Here is a 14,966-nt window from a genome sequence, read left to right on the forward strand (position 1 = left end):
GCCCTTGTCACCTCTTGCCTGGCTCATGACACCTTTCTTACAGGTTCCTCCACCAATCTTTCCTCCCCACGATAAGTCAGGATAGTCTTTCAGAAGCATAAGTGACAGGTCATCACTTGCTCTAAAAACCTTAGCAGCTCACTACTACATATAACATCAAGTCAAACTCCCAACCTTGGCTGGCTGGGCCCTGCGAGATCTGGGCCCTGCCTGCCTCTCCAACCACCTTTTCGTTATCCCCACATGTACTCTTCCCCTCTGTGCTTCTTCAAGACTAAGAGCAGTCCAAATGAGCCCCCACTTCTCACAACCACCAATCTTAGGTCTCAGCACAAGCACCACCTCCCACAGGAAGGCCTCCATGATGCCTTCACCTCCAAACGCGTGATGAAGCACCTGAGCCCACCTCCACTGACACGCCATACGCCAAAGAGCACCACACCATCAGTTTGCTTCAACGTCTTTTCCACCAACTGGTGAGCTCAATTCTAGCCTCAGCCCTCAGTGGAGTAGATGGCACACAGTAAATATCTGCCAGATGACAGAGCGACCCTAGAAGCTCAAGCCCGCCAAGCCATGTCCCCTTTCCCATCCCTGGCGTCCAGGCAGACTCACCAACACAGTCGCAGGTGGGGAATTCCGCCTGGGCTCTCTTGGCGGGCGTGTCCAGCAGGCTTTTGGTAGGCGTGTCCAGGTACTTAAGAGGTGACTCCAGGAAACCACTGAGGGTGGGTGTGAGGGGGTTCTCGACCTTGGTGGGTGTGGCCTCCTGGCCTCCCTCCTCTGAATGGAAGCAGGTGGTGGAGAGCACAGTCACAGACCCCGAGGACTCAATCTTGATCTGCTTGGGGGAGCGGGTAGAAAAAGGGCTCTCGGGGGCCGGGAGACACGTTGGCTGGTTCTCAGGGTCCTGGATGGGCACAGACGGGGGCCCAGGAAGCCCAAAGCTATCCCCAAATTCAGCCTCGAACTGCCGGATGAGCTCTTCCAGCTTGTCATCGGCGGGGGGAAGAGGGCCAGCGGAGCCCAGCTGCAGGGTCGCCAGGGGGCTGGGGGACCTAATTTCCTGAGTAGGGGGCAGCAGGCTGTCCCCGGAGGGACTAGGTGCAAATAGCGCAAGAGAAGGTTCAGGGGGTAGGGGGACAGCAGAGCCCTGTGCAGTGGGGACGGGGGCAGGTGGATGTGCCGGTGGATCCTCAGAGGCTGGGCACCTCAGCCCTTCCAGGACGATCTGCCGCAGAGGCAGGAAGAGAGGCTGTGCTTCCCGGGGCCTAGACTTCTTGATCTGAATGGGCTTCCTGATACTGGGCTTGATCCCAGGGGTAGCTTTCTCGGTTCCCACGGGACCTCCGACTGGTGCCAGGGGCTTCTTCTTCTTCTCCTTGGGTGGTCTGTCCGGAGGCCGTGGGGCAGGCGAGCGCGGTGGTGCCCACCAGCCAGGAGCAGGCTCTGTGGGAGGGGCGGAGGCTGCGCCCCGGGCCTGTTCCAGGAAGAGACTGCGCTTATGGTGGAGATGCTGCTGCAGGGCACTCTGGGCCTTCTGGTGGGCGTTGGGCTCCGGAGACGGAGTGGGGGCCTCCTTCTGAAGAATGGGGGGCGGGGCTGGGGCTGGGGAGGAAGGGAGCACCTCAACCTTGACCTTGGGCTTGGCAGGCACGGCCTCAGGCCGCTTGAATACTGACTGGATGTAATCACTGGCACTGCCCAACAGCTGCTCCAGTTCAGCCATGGGGTCAGGGCTGGGCCGGGGCCAAGAGCTGCGGGGAGCTGCTGGGGAGGTGTCGGCGCCCCAGGCTTCAGGAAACTCTGTTCTAGGAGTGGCTGGAGGAAAGGCAGGGCTGTCGGGAGCAAAGGATGGGTGCTCTTCGGGGGGGACCACAGGCCACGAGGGAGTGCGGAGGTAGGACTGGGGAGATTGGAACGGGGCAGGAGGGGACAAGGCCTCAGGAAGGGGGCAAGAAGCCTGGGAAGTGGAGTGAGAAGGCTGGGGGAGAGCAGAGGAGAGCTGCGTGAGGGCCTCAATGGCAATGGCTGTCTGCAGGCTGATGTTTCTTTCCTTGGCGATGCTCAGGGCGCTCTGGGATAGGGGCAGGCCCTCCGGGGTAGTGGCCTGGGGCGGGTCAGAGCTGAGAAGTGGCCTGGTGCTTGGTGTTAGGAGGCCAGCCTCACCGGGAGGCAGAGCCCCTGGGAGTCCGGGCTGCTCTTCCCCGCCCTCCATGATCACAGACTTGATCTTCCCCTCCAGCCACTCGAGGTAGTCAGGGCACTCCGGGCCATCGCAGTTGCAGTTGGGTGGTTTCATGCCATGCCGAGCCAGGGCCAGGGCCGCCTGCAGCGTGTCAAGGTCTTCGCTGCTGGCGGAGCAGCCCTCAGGCCCTGACCGGGGTCCACCGCTACTATTCCCAGCCTCGCGACTCATCTCACGGTTGAAGGTTTCATACAGCCGGGTGCTAAGGGCCCCGTAGGAGGACACAGCTTCGGCCACAGCCGAAAAGGCCACCAGATCGTGAGCATCTTCCAGGCGAGCAGTGTGAGCTGGGCCTGGGGCAGCGTCCCAGTCGGGCTTCTGGTCTACTCGCCAAGGATCCCCAGTCCTGAGCAGACTGGGTCCAGCGGGTTCTCTAGCACCATTGACCGGTGCCCCTGAGGTGCTTAGCTGCCGTGAGTCCCCATGGTACACTGGCCCTGAGTCCATCTGACCTGGAACAGGTCCATCAACTGAGCTGAGCTCTGAGCCTGTCTGAAGAGAGAGAGAAAAAAAAAGGGAAAAGATGAGCTATAATATTTGTAAAGCACTGTCCTGTTTCTCACCACTGGGATGCACACGTAAGCCTGCTTTTCTTGCAAACCCACTCTGTTTCTGATACAGTTTAGAGCTCAGATCATCTTCCCTCATCTCCTTTCCTACCTAGCTGCACTAGAAGAAATGGAAGGCAGATCTTCAAAAGATCCTAATGCAGAATTTGGAATGTTGCTCAGACCCTTTTAGAGCCTCAGACTGATGAACCTGATGAGGCTCCCCTGAAGCCAAACATTTGTTAAGGACTCACAGAAACATCTTTAACTCACAACGACTGCAGTGGCGCCCGGACCATGGTGATTTTATTTCTTGTCAAAAGAGAAAGAAAGCTAACCAGCATACCATGCAGCAATAAGCCTACATGTGAAATGTGTGTGTACAGGCAGGGAACGAGCAGCTTTGATCAACAAATTCAGCCTGGACAAGGGATCAGCAATCACTTCACAGTGAGAAGGAACCCATAGTTCTTTTCTCTGCCCATTACTGTCCTCACTTAAGCCCCAGGCTGAGCTCAGAGAGCTGGTGACAGGATGACATTCCCACTCCCAGCCTCACACCTGAGGGAGATGCTGACAATCTAACATGGTGAGCATTTAGCCCCATGCCGAGCCTGTCAAGCCTGTGAAGAGCAGGTTGCTACTTGGAAGAACACCCAGGCCTCTCCCCAAGCCCAGGAACCACCATTATATACCCGATGTCCACCAAAGCATACAGAAGGGGAGGAGGGCACAAGAGGAAGGCGGCTGGGGGCCCAGCCAGCAAGGTAAACACTAATACAAAGACGCAGAATTCAGTTTGCAAGGTTCACCCCTCCAGAAAGGTAAGCTCCTCCTTACAGTAGGATGCCAACAGACAGAGGAGGAATGATGGATTTAGAAAGTAATCAGTGGATGCTACAACTAGCATATGAAAGCTTGATGAGGCTCTGGGTATATACATGGTCTCAAAACATCTCCTCAAAAATTACATAACTACACTAGCAACTTTACAGTGGAGATACCTGGCAGACACATCTTCACCAAATGATCAACATTATCATCACCATCAGTGTCTGGACAAATCATCATCACAGCCTCTTGACACAAAACACTAAGAAGGATGTAACACTGATCAGGTGGAACTTCAGCCAGAATGTATAACCTGAGTCTAATTATGAGGAAACATCAGATAAACCCAAACAGAAGGTCATGCTCAAAAACACCAGGGTTGATTTCTTCAAAATTTCAAAGACAAGAAAAACAAACACCCCTTCCAGCTTACATGAGACTAAAGAGGCAACGGAGCCAAACACCTGCTCACGGGTTAGACTCTGGTCTGAGGAGGAGTCACAGCATCACGGGGACAGCTGGTGAAACCTGGGCACAGATGTGGACAAGATCGCGTTGTGACCCTCTCGGTCGTCTCCAGTTGGCTCGTTATACTCAGGACACATGCAGACTGAAGTACTCTTGGTTAAAGGGATGCAGTATCCCCAACTTCATCTCAAGTGGTTCAGAAAAGTTACATGTATATAATAAGAACATAGATATAAACATAGAGAAAATAATAAAGTAAATAAGGCAAAATGCAAACAATTTGGGTACATGGGAGTCCCAGGTACTCTTCCTGCAACTTTTCTGTAAGTTTTACAATTCTATCAAAATAAAAAGTTAAAAAGAAATTAGTCCCTCAGGTGGAACATAAAGTGTATTTAATACATTATTAAAATTATACTAGTGCCCAGACTCTGAAACACGGGCTTCATGGGTCTGAAGTGGTAGATTCTGGAAGCTGGGATTTTGGATCAGCCCTGAAGGAGGTGAACAGAGACCCCAGCCTGTGGTTCACCTTATCCTTGTCACTGCCCCAATTCTGGCCACAAAGGACCCTTACACTTTTTCAGCACACTTTTCTGAGCTTTGCACATGCAGTTCTCATTGCCTGGATGCCCTTCCCAGCCTCTGTGAGGCCACTCTGCCTCATCCTTCAAGCATCCCTCAATGTCACCTCCCCCCTAACCTGGCTGACAGAATTACCAGTGGCTCCTTTCCCTGGGTCCCCATGGCACCTTGTGCATGCCTCTGTCAGCATCTACACCACAAGCCACTGCTATTATTAAAGCAGCTGCCTCCCCCTCCAGATAGTAGTTCCTTCAAGACAAGGCCCAAATCTTAATGACGTCAGTGCCTCTTGCCCATTGCTGCTGCAGTAACAGCAAAAGGCTGCCCATCCCTCACTGGCCACGGAATATGCCAGCCTTTCCCTGACCCTGGTGGAAGACTACCTTTCATAACTAAGAACACACACCTTTCCTCTAGGAATGTACCTGATCACCCAGCATTCCCTTCCTTCTTAGAAACCTCATGTGGCCACAAAGGCCACAAAATCTGAAGGGGTCGCATGTTACATGCTTATGTATAAAAGACAGAGGAGCATGCATCACTGAGAAGAAACATAGAGAGTAGCATGGCTTTACCAAAACAGGGTCAGGAAGACTAATGCTACATGAGCTGAGGCTTCCCCAAAATGATCAAGACAACTAAAAATATTTAAGAAGTTATTTTTGGTTTGAGAACCAGGAAGGGTTAGGCTGGCTTTCATGCCTCTGAATTTCCTGGGAAGAAAAATGTTCCTTGGACTGGGAAGAGTAGACACAGAAATGAAGGAAGTGAAGCCAGGATAGATGGAGGGATTTTAAGAAACTCTGATTTCCAGTTTTCCAGCTAGGAGATCCTACTGATAATTCCTCACCATCTGCCAGTATTTCTGGAGGAAATCTGTCATCAGGAGAAGGTGCCAACAGTCAAGAAAAGGGCAAGCATCATTCCCAACTCTCAGTCCCAGGTAAGATTCCTCAGTGGACAGCCACAGACAGGAACCACTAGGAACCAGGGTCCCCCAAGGCCATCAACCCATCAATGTCTATCGTACTGCTTTGTGTCACCTGGCCATTGGACCAGCAGAGGGGGAGACATCTTGGCTAACAAGGCCAGCAGGCCAAATCTGCCTCAGATCTGTTTGGTACGGCTAATACAGCATTAGGTTTTTATTTACCCGTCTTGCCAACATTAAAATAATCAAACTTCCCATGAAACCCAGATTGCTTTGTAGGTCCACACTTCTGCCTGGCAACCCTGTCTACAGCTGAGCTGTGGCTACTGCTCCAGCCTACCCTGAGCTTTGCCTCTCTGCACTGCCTCCTTGAAACCAAGGCCAAGGGTCAAGCTGCTTGAATAATAGCAGTAGTCTGTGATAAATGCTGACAGAGTCATGCACACAAGGGCTGCACCCTCCCAGGGGGCACAGGGGAGCAAGCAGGACAGTTCAAAACCGTAAGACACAGGTCCCTGTGGTTCTGAAGACAAACCTCAAGATGGTCTTTAAACATCTGAAGATCTCTCATTTGAGAAGAGAGCTATACTTGTTTGGAGTGTCCCTAAGGGCTGGAATGAGAAAAATGGGTAAAGCTTTACAGAGAACAACTTAGGCTCAATTTAGGGAAGAGTTTTAAAACTTAAGGTACTAAAAAATGCCATGAACCCTGTCTCCCTAACACTGGGGAGGTGGCAAGTTCTTATCAAAACCAAGCAGTTCTGTGGTGATTACTGGCAGGGGGGACAACTGCTGGATGAGGCTGGAGGCTATTTAGGCTCTGTCAAAGTCCCAGCTCAGATTTGCAAATCAAAACCACCAGGAGGTATCACCTTACACCAGTGAGAATGGCCACTATCCAAAAGACAAGGAATAACAAATGCTGGTGAGGAGTGGAGAAAAAGGAACCCTCCTACACGGAATATAAATTGGTCTAGCCACTGTGGAAAGCAGTCTGGAGATTCCACAAAAAACTAAAAATAGAAATACCATTCAACCTAGCAATTCCACTTCTGGGAATATACCTGAGGAAAACAAAATCACTGATTCAAAAACATACATGCACCCTTATGTTTACTGCCACCTTATCTACAACAGTCAAGATATGGAAGCAACAAAAGTGTCCATCAATAAATGAATGGCTAAAGAAAAAAAGTCATAATTTGCAACAAAGTGGATGGACCTAGAGGGTATTACACTAAGTGAAATAAGCCAGGCTGAGAAAGACAAATACCGTATGATTTCACTTATTTGTGGACTCTAAAAAAGACAACACCAAAACCAATGAACAAAACGGAAATAGACTTGTAGACACAGGGAAGAGACTGGTGGTTACCATGCGGGAGGGATGGGTTGAGATGGGTGGGTGAAGGGGACAAAAAGGCACAATATCTCAATTATAATATAAATCAGTTGTGGATGAAAGTACAGCATAGAGAATATAGTCAATAGTTCTGTAACATCTATGTGGACAGATGTAAACGAACTTACTGGGGTGAGCATTTAATAGCAAAGATAACTGTCAAATCACACACTGAACCAATATAATACTGTATATCAACTATACTTTGATAAAAAAATATATTAAAAAGGAAGAAATGCCCAACTTTACAACCTTCCGCACTTCCCCCCTCGATTCTCATTCCCCTCTGGGCTCCAGCAGACACTACCCTGAGGATGTCCCTAAACATCTGTGTTTTGTCTGGACCTCTCAGCTGACCTCCAGCTAGCTCCAACCCTTGGAATGCGTTATAAACCCACTGAGAGTCAGCTTGTCTGGAACAGAACTGGCCTCCCCGTCCCACCTCCAGCTCCTGTTTGTGCCAGTTCCTGCTCCCACCAATGTTCCCAAGCTGCACGCCATCCGTGTTCTTCCAATACGCCTAGACACCAGATCCAAGCAGTTCTAAATGTGAATGCCTCTCTGTTTTATCTCCTCCTTTTCTATGCCTGCCCTCTGAACTGGGGCCTTGGTGTGTGTGCATGTTTTTTAATTGGCCAACAGTGGCTCCTTTAAGCAACTGTGTGTGTCCCCAAGCCCCATCCCCGACCCAACCATCTCTGCTGTTGATCACAACTCAGTCTCCCTCAAGACTCCCAGCCGCCAACTTAGTAACTTCCTCATGGGTCACCCTTTCTCAACCTCAGAATCTAAGAATGCGATCTGTATGCATCAAGCACTTAGCAAGCATGGTAAATTGTATTTTCCAAAGATGGCCACTAAAATCCCTCCATCCCACATGCACTCCTTGTGTGGAGAGGTAGGGTCTACGTTCCCTCCCCTTGAATCTGGGTGGGCTTGTGACAGTGGTGGAAGTGACACTATGTGGATTGCAAAGCTGGATCATAAAAGGCAATACAGCTTCTCCCAAGTTCTCTAGGGACACTCACTCTTGGGATCCAGCCACCATGCCATGAGGAAGCCCAGGCCATATGAAAAGGCCACATGTAAGTGTCTGGGCCAACATTCACAGCCAAAGTCCCAGCCAACAGCTGGCATCACCTTCCAAACGTGTGTATGAAGGAGGATCCTACATGAATTCTAGCTCAGTGGTTGAGTTACCCCCAGATTTAGGTCTTCCCAGCTGAGGCCTTAAACATCAAGAAACAGAGACAAACCACCCACGCTGCTGCCTGTCTGACTTCCGGACCCAAAGATCCCATGTGTATAATAAACTGAGTGTTCTATGCCACTAATGTGGGGCATACCCAACAATAAGCCAGATGATATTGCAGTAACATACGAAGCTTATGAGGTGAAAGGGGGGAACCAGACCATAAACACACAATGCCCAGAGCACGTCCGTGCTGTGAAAGTGGTCTGCACAGGGGCGCAGGGCGGCGGGTCACATGTCAAGGATGGTCTCACCGTGAAGTAACCTTTGGGATGAGGCTCAAAGTTGGGGCAGGTATTTTGGAGGCAGGAGGAGGAGAAGGAATCCAGTTGGAGGGACTAGCACAGCAAAAAACAGATCAAGAGAAGGCCCAGCAGGCCTGTGTAAGGGTACACTGCTGAGTACTTCCTGAGCCCGAAGTGTGGGGCGGACAGGCGGGGCTCACAGCATGAACACAGCAAAGCACTTTACATTTTAGAAGGGGCCCTCAGGTGTCCCTGCAGTAGTCAGACTGCAGACTACAAGGCTGGTGGCCTGAAGAACAGTTAGGAGATTAATGCATTGCCCAGATCTGCGATAATAAGGGCCTGAACTAAGGCAAAAGCAGAGAGATGGGGATGAAGTGTGGTTACAGTAGCAAATGATTAAACGTAGAGGGTGGGACAAGAAACCGGATCAACCCCCTCCTGATGAACTCCCCCTTGGCCAGTCCTGCCCACCACAGGATCTGAACCACTTCCTACACGGTCACTGCACACAGCCGCCTTCTGTTGGGGAAATAGGACCAACTACACTGGAAGCTTTCGGAAGCGCCTAAAGAACGAGCAGAGAACACTCAGCATGTGTTCCAAAGACCTGCTGCTGCTCCTCCCAGGGCCTGGCTGGAGCCTCTTCATCCATGGCCCACGAAGCTCTGGCTGCTCCTCCATTACAGCACCTGTCACAGGGCACACACCGCAGGGGTCTGCAAAGCTGCCAGTGCCGTGGGGAATGCCTTTGCCACACAGGACTCAGGAACTTGACAACTCACCTTGGACTAGCCCCCTGCCCCCGTGCCCTCCACAGAGAGGCCCACCAAAGAGGGTCCCTTCTTACGGATATCTTCAGGTGCAAAACCGCACCCTGCCCTCAGGAGCTGCACAATCAACCTTACCAGGTTTCTTCTGGCCTCATGGTATCAGCAGGAGGCTTGGCTTTGTCTAAGCTAGGGGTGCATCCCCCTCCTCAAGGATAGCAGGGTTTGTTATGGGAAGACAGGCAGACTAAATGCCCTTCTAAGATCCAAGAAGACTGAATTCCTCTCCACCTCCACAAGAGTTGACGTGCACATACAGCATCACCACTCCACTCACAGTTCTCACCTTCAGAAGATGCCAGGTCCTCCTCAAGGGGCCCAAGAAGCTTAGTTGGCATTTGTCCCTGCACCCTGTCTGGTCAGGATTCCCGAGGTCCTGCCTGCCTCCTCCTGTGCAGCCACCTCCCTCCTTACACTCTCAACCCCCAGGACATCCGCAGGTATTCAGCATCGGCTTCCCTCCCCACCTGAGGGGCTCCAGAGGCCCCCAGAACTCCACTCTAAAAACCTCATTTTATCCATAACACAGTGAGGGATGCAGAAATGACACCAGGCTCTCCAAGCCTCTCCTGGCTCTCAAGAGTTATCAATACATAGAAACCAGAGCAGCAAGGAATCCTCCATCAAAGAGAAGTAGAAGGGAGGGGGGAGGATAAAGACTATGATCTTGAGAGGTCAAAGTCCTCCTTGACATACCTTCTTAGGGCCTCTGGGAAAGGGGAAGTTAGAAGAGGCAAAGTCCAGGGGGCTGCTAAGCTGACCATGAGCAGTTACACCCTATGTTAGAAGAAACCTGTCTGAGGTGTTCTCACCTGGATGAGTAGTCTGCAGTCAACCTCCCAAAGGCCAATGCCAGGAGGCAGGGCCAGTCTGGGGCACAGCCACTACAGTGGAATCTCCAAGGATGAATTCCCCTGGATGTCCAAGACAGTGGTAGCTGCTCCCCACCCCACCCAGTTGGCCAGTAAATCCCACTCAGCACTTCCCCACCCCCCACACCTGCAGTCAGCTCCCCTGTTCCCCAGAAGCTATTCAAGCCCACCCTGTTTCCCAGTCCTGGAGTTGAGCAGCCACCTCCACACGAGGCCAATTCCTTCTTCCCCACACCAAATGGACAGCCTCTAATAGCACACGGTTGTATTTATGGCATGCTCGGTCTAGAGTTGATCAATTATTCATCTCTTAAGAGGAGTCTCTCCTTCTGGGATTCACTGATGAAACAAATCTGTGAGTGGGGAAGAGACTTTTAGGGGAGCCCTTTCACAGTATGTGCACATCTGCCTGCTTTTGCAGGAGAGAGTGTGAATGTGTGTGAGTGTGTGTGGTGTATGCACTGGCTAGCAGGGTCCTGAGTCTGAATGCTCCATATTTGCTCTCTCCACAGATGGCAAACCTCAGAGTATGCATCAAGCCTCATATTTTCTACTTGATAGTCTCTAGAATGTACTGTAGGTATTATATTTTTATTTTGGGGGAAAGTATAAGAACAGAGTTACCTATAGCACACCTGAAATTATGTACACACTCTGCACACCTCTGAACAAAGACTGGAAGGGAGCCTCAGGGAGGGGAATTCTGCATGAACTTCCTTGCTATTTCTGTTGCTAGAGAGTTGTTTGTGTTACAGCACACACACACATACACACACACATACACACATGCATCACACATATGCAGGAAGTTAGGAAAAATTCTACGAGATGAGCAGTACTCTGGGTGGGAAAGACAGGATCTGGCTGAGGTAGGGTGCTGATCCTGAAACTCCCCACCCATTGAAAGGTCCCTGTAACTTGCTGTGCTCTGACCAGAAGTCCAGAGTAAAGCTCTGCAACTCTGACCCAAGCAGAAGTCCTACCACCGCCGCCTGTCTTCCCTGCAGGCAGCCAGGGCAGCACAGGTGAGGTGTGAAGGAGGGCAGGGCTGCCCTGCAGGCCCCCCCCCAACCCTCCCGACTGGTGGCCAGGGCAGCAGGAGCTGGCCCTCCTGACGGAAGCCCCTGCTTCAAGCTGCCAGTGGCTGCTGGCCAGGCCAGCCGGTGGAAACAGAGCTGACCACATCTGAGGCCTGGCGCAAGGTGCAGCAGCTGCCTCTGAGAACCAGGTCAGGATGCAGAAGCAGCTCCTCGGCCAGACAGCAAAAGCCCGACTCCCCCCCACACCCTCCAGCGGCGCGCGCGCACACACACACACACACACACACACACACACCACACACACCACACACACACACACACACACACACACACACCCTCCAGCGGCGCGCGCGCACACACACACACACACACACACACACACACACACACACACACACACACACACACACACACACACACACACACACACACACACACACACACACACACACACACACACACACACACACACACACACACACACACACACGCAGCTGCTGGGGCCACAGCCTGAGTGGGGCAGCGTACAGCCCAGGCCAAAAACTGCTCCATCAGTTCCCAGGGAGACCAGGCCGCACAGTTCCACCCACCTGATCCTCACACCCAGTTCTCACCATCTACCTCCTACCCTAAAAGTCTCAAAGCTCAGGAAATGAGGAAAAACACCGCAAATACCACCAGCCGCTGGGAGCAAGCCAATCCTTGAGTAAGGGCCCCATGCACTCACCCTAAAGGTGTCCCAAACCTCACAAGACCTACTGGCAGGGCAGGTGTGTCAAAGGGATGAGGGTGAGAGGACAACAATGACCTGATGATGACAGCTAACAGTTCTGAGTGATATGTGCTAAGCTCAGCATTAAGCAAGAACTTTCATGTTTAAATGCAATCTTTTCAAGTCTTTCAACAACCCAACATCCCTCTGATGGGTGAGCAAAGGAGGTACAGACAGGTTAATGAACATACTATAAAGCTCAAAATGGGTGAGGGGCAAAAGCCAAGCCTGGCAATGGAGCTGGCAGCCGATGTCCATGGCCTCCCAGAACCAGGTTCTCATCCGCTGGAAAATGGGTGCCCACCTCTGCACACCAGTCTCAGTGACTGTGGGTTTCAGCCTCTCACTTGGACCCCTATGAAGTGACTTTGCCCCCATCTATTCCTTTCTCAAGAACTCAAGAGGACTTTAACTTTTTTTCACTCAAAGAAATGAATCTTTAAACCATCCCCTCAAAAATTCTGGAGGAAAAGTAGTTTTTGACAAAGGAGTCTCCATGCTCAGTGAGACCGACTTCACACAGCAGGCTAGGAAGTGGGAAAGGGGAAGCTGCCATTTGGGGCAGCCTGGTGCTGTCCAGAAGACAGGAAATCAGGGAGTGTGAATAAATTCTAGTCATCCTAAACCCCTGGGAAATCATACAACACACCTCAGTGTAAAGTCTCATTATCTGCAGTCACTGCTGGTCTGTTAGCCAGAACACTGAGAGATGCCAGGGATTTGGGTTCTTGTCCCTGTTCACCTGAAAGTCCTGCATGTAGTGCTGGAGAAAGAGGACACAGGAACCTCGGCCCCTCATCTGTGATCTGCCCCCGAGGGTCCGGGGTGGGAGGTGGGAGTGGTGGGAAGGCCATGGGAGTCCTAGTTCGCTGCTGGCCCCCACTCTCCTGCTCCTCCCCAACCGCCGTTTCTGTGATGCTGCTGGCTCCCTCCCTCCTCCATTCTCCTTTTCCTCCTCCCTCCCCTCAACAGAGCTGCTCTCCACCCTTCCACCCTCACCCTCTCATCTCTCCTGGAAACTTCACTCCACCTAATAATCCAAAAGCTTCCCTTCCCTGCTCCTCAAGGTCCCATTCTGCTCTCCAGCCACCAGACATTTCCACTCGGATGCAACTTATGCCCAACACATTTAAAACCTAACTCAGCACCTGTCCCCCTTTCCCAGCAACTCCTCCTGTGGACGTGCCTTTTTGCTGTTGTTGTTAATTCAGGTAAAAACTCCTTTCAGTACCCTGGCTGAAACCTTTGATTCTCCCTCTGTATGTTTGCATACACAGGCAGAGCCTAGTCCTGTTAACTGCTCCTCTGGACAGTACTTTAGATCTGCCCCTTTCCTTTTCCTCCTCTCTTCTCTCTCACAGGCACCATCGCAGCAGTGACTGGCTCCCTGACCGGCCAGCCCACCTCTGCTTTCACCCCAGCACACCACCCTCAGTCATACTCTATCCGGAGCCTCGAACCCACATCTCCCCAACTCCCAGGCCAGGGTGCCTCCTAATTCACTACTTCACTCTTCTCTTTTGGTTGAAGTAGTGAAAGTAAGCAAGTATGTAGCAGACAGACATAGACAGATGAACAGATGGATAGACGGATGAATGGATGCATTAAGGGCAATAAATATCCTTCCAGTTCATAGTGCTGCTCCTAGAAACTTAGGTTTATAAATTTGCTGAGAAATCTTTTCCACACATTAGTGAAAACTAAAAACTCAGAAGGAGGGAAACAGTTTGGGAAATTGTAAAACAACTCAGTTTTTTATTATTATATTAAAATATAATATTATACAGCATATTATACAGTCACCAAAAACATACATTATGGACATCAAGGGAAAATGTTGGATAAAATGGGTAGTAAAAATTACAGAATATTGCAACTTATGAAAGTCATGATTACAACTATACAAAACCATGCAGGCAATGACAACAGAGGGAAGGTAGTTTTTAGAAGGAGTGAAAACAGCTATAGCCCCACAGGATTATGAAATTTCACCTGCTGATGCTATCAGCACCTTATCACAATCCTGTCTTTCATATACACATACATATAATTAGATATCCTTTCATTTATCCCTCCAAATAGGTACTGAGCATTTACAACCTAAATGCCACTTCTAGGCACTGGTAACACCCACAGCGATGGACAAGCAGCCTTCTGCTTCAGAGACAGAGACTGTTCAGGTATTTGCACTTGTCTTGGGTCCCACTAAAGTTTCTGAAAGGTAGACACTGCTCCACTCTCTCTAAACGGTGAAGGGCAGCATAGATCTGTTATATATTCTGTGGCTTTGATGATGAAAGCAATGAAAACTGATGCTGTGAGTTTACCTCCAAGTGATGCTGCCCTTTGTGTAGCTACAAAGAATATCAAAGGCGTACTAAACAGTCATTACAGAGCCAGAGAAGACTGGTGGATGATATATTTATTTATTTATTTATTTATTTATATAAATAAAGAGAAGTCTTAAGAACATGGGGGCTAAAGAATAAGTTTCAGTAGAAGATGCTGGGAGAGATGGAAGAACAGGAGGTTCTGTCAGTGCGAAGTGGAAAATAAGTAAAAAGAACCTCCCATTTCCCAGAGATGACTACAGCTTACATTTGGCACCTTTTTCCTGTGCAACATGCATTTAATTTACAAAATCAGGGTCACAAGTACATTTGGGTTTTTTAATGCTAATTTTTTCCCTTACTGTATCATAACTATTTTTCCATAGTGTTAACACTTCTTCAAGAATTTCATTTTTAAGTGTTGTGCCACTTTCTCCAAATATTAATAGGACACATATATCCCCTGAAGTTGAATGTCTAGGTTCTCTTGTATTTTGCTACTTTCCCATGGCACATATTGACTGTTGGGGTAGTTTCCTTCTTGTTCTACCACCTCTTTTTTGAACTTGTGCTTCCTCAGAGGACAGAGAGAAAAACTTGGCACTAAATTAG

General features: G+C 50.2%; 1 protein-coding gene across 5 annotated transcripts in view; it reads right to left on the reverse strand.

Annotated features, from left to right (window-relative positions):
• The window catches only part of TET3 (tet methylcytosine dioxygenase 3), a 98,215-nt gene that overhangs the window by 48,317 nt on the left and 34,932 nt on the right, over positions 1–14,966 (reverse strand). For 3 of the 5 annotated variants that reach the window (XM_036930578.2, XM_057497084.1, XM_036930579.2), the window contains one exon: positions 616–2,740. In XM_036930578.2, coding sequence (XP_036786473.2) covers positions 616–2,740 — 2,125 coding nt within the window. The remainder of the gene's footprint in view (positions 1–615; positions 2,741–14,966) is intronic. The other 2 variants (XM_057497085.1, XM_036930580.2) reach the window with 1 other exon arrangement.

The sequence above is a fragment of the Manis pentadactyla genome, chromosome 2, assembly GCF_030020395.1.
Source record: "Manis pentadactyla isolate mManPen7 chromosome 2, mManPen7.hap1, whole genome shotgun sequence".
In the NCBI taxonomy this organism is placed as follows: domain Eukaryota; kingdom Metazoa; phylum Chordata; class Mammalia; order Pholidota; family Manidae; genus Manis; species Manis pentadactyla.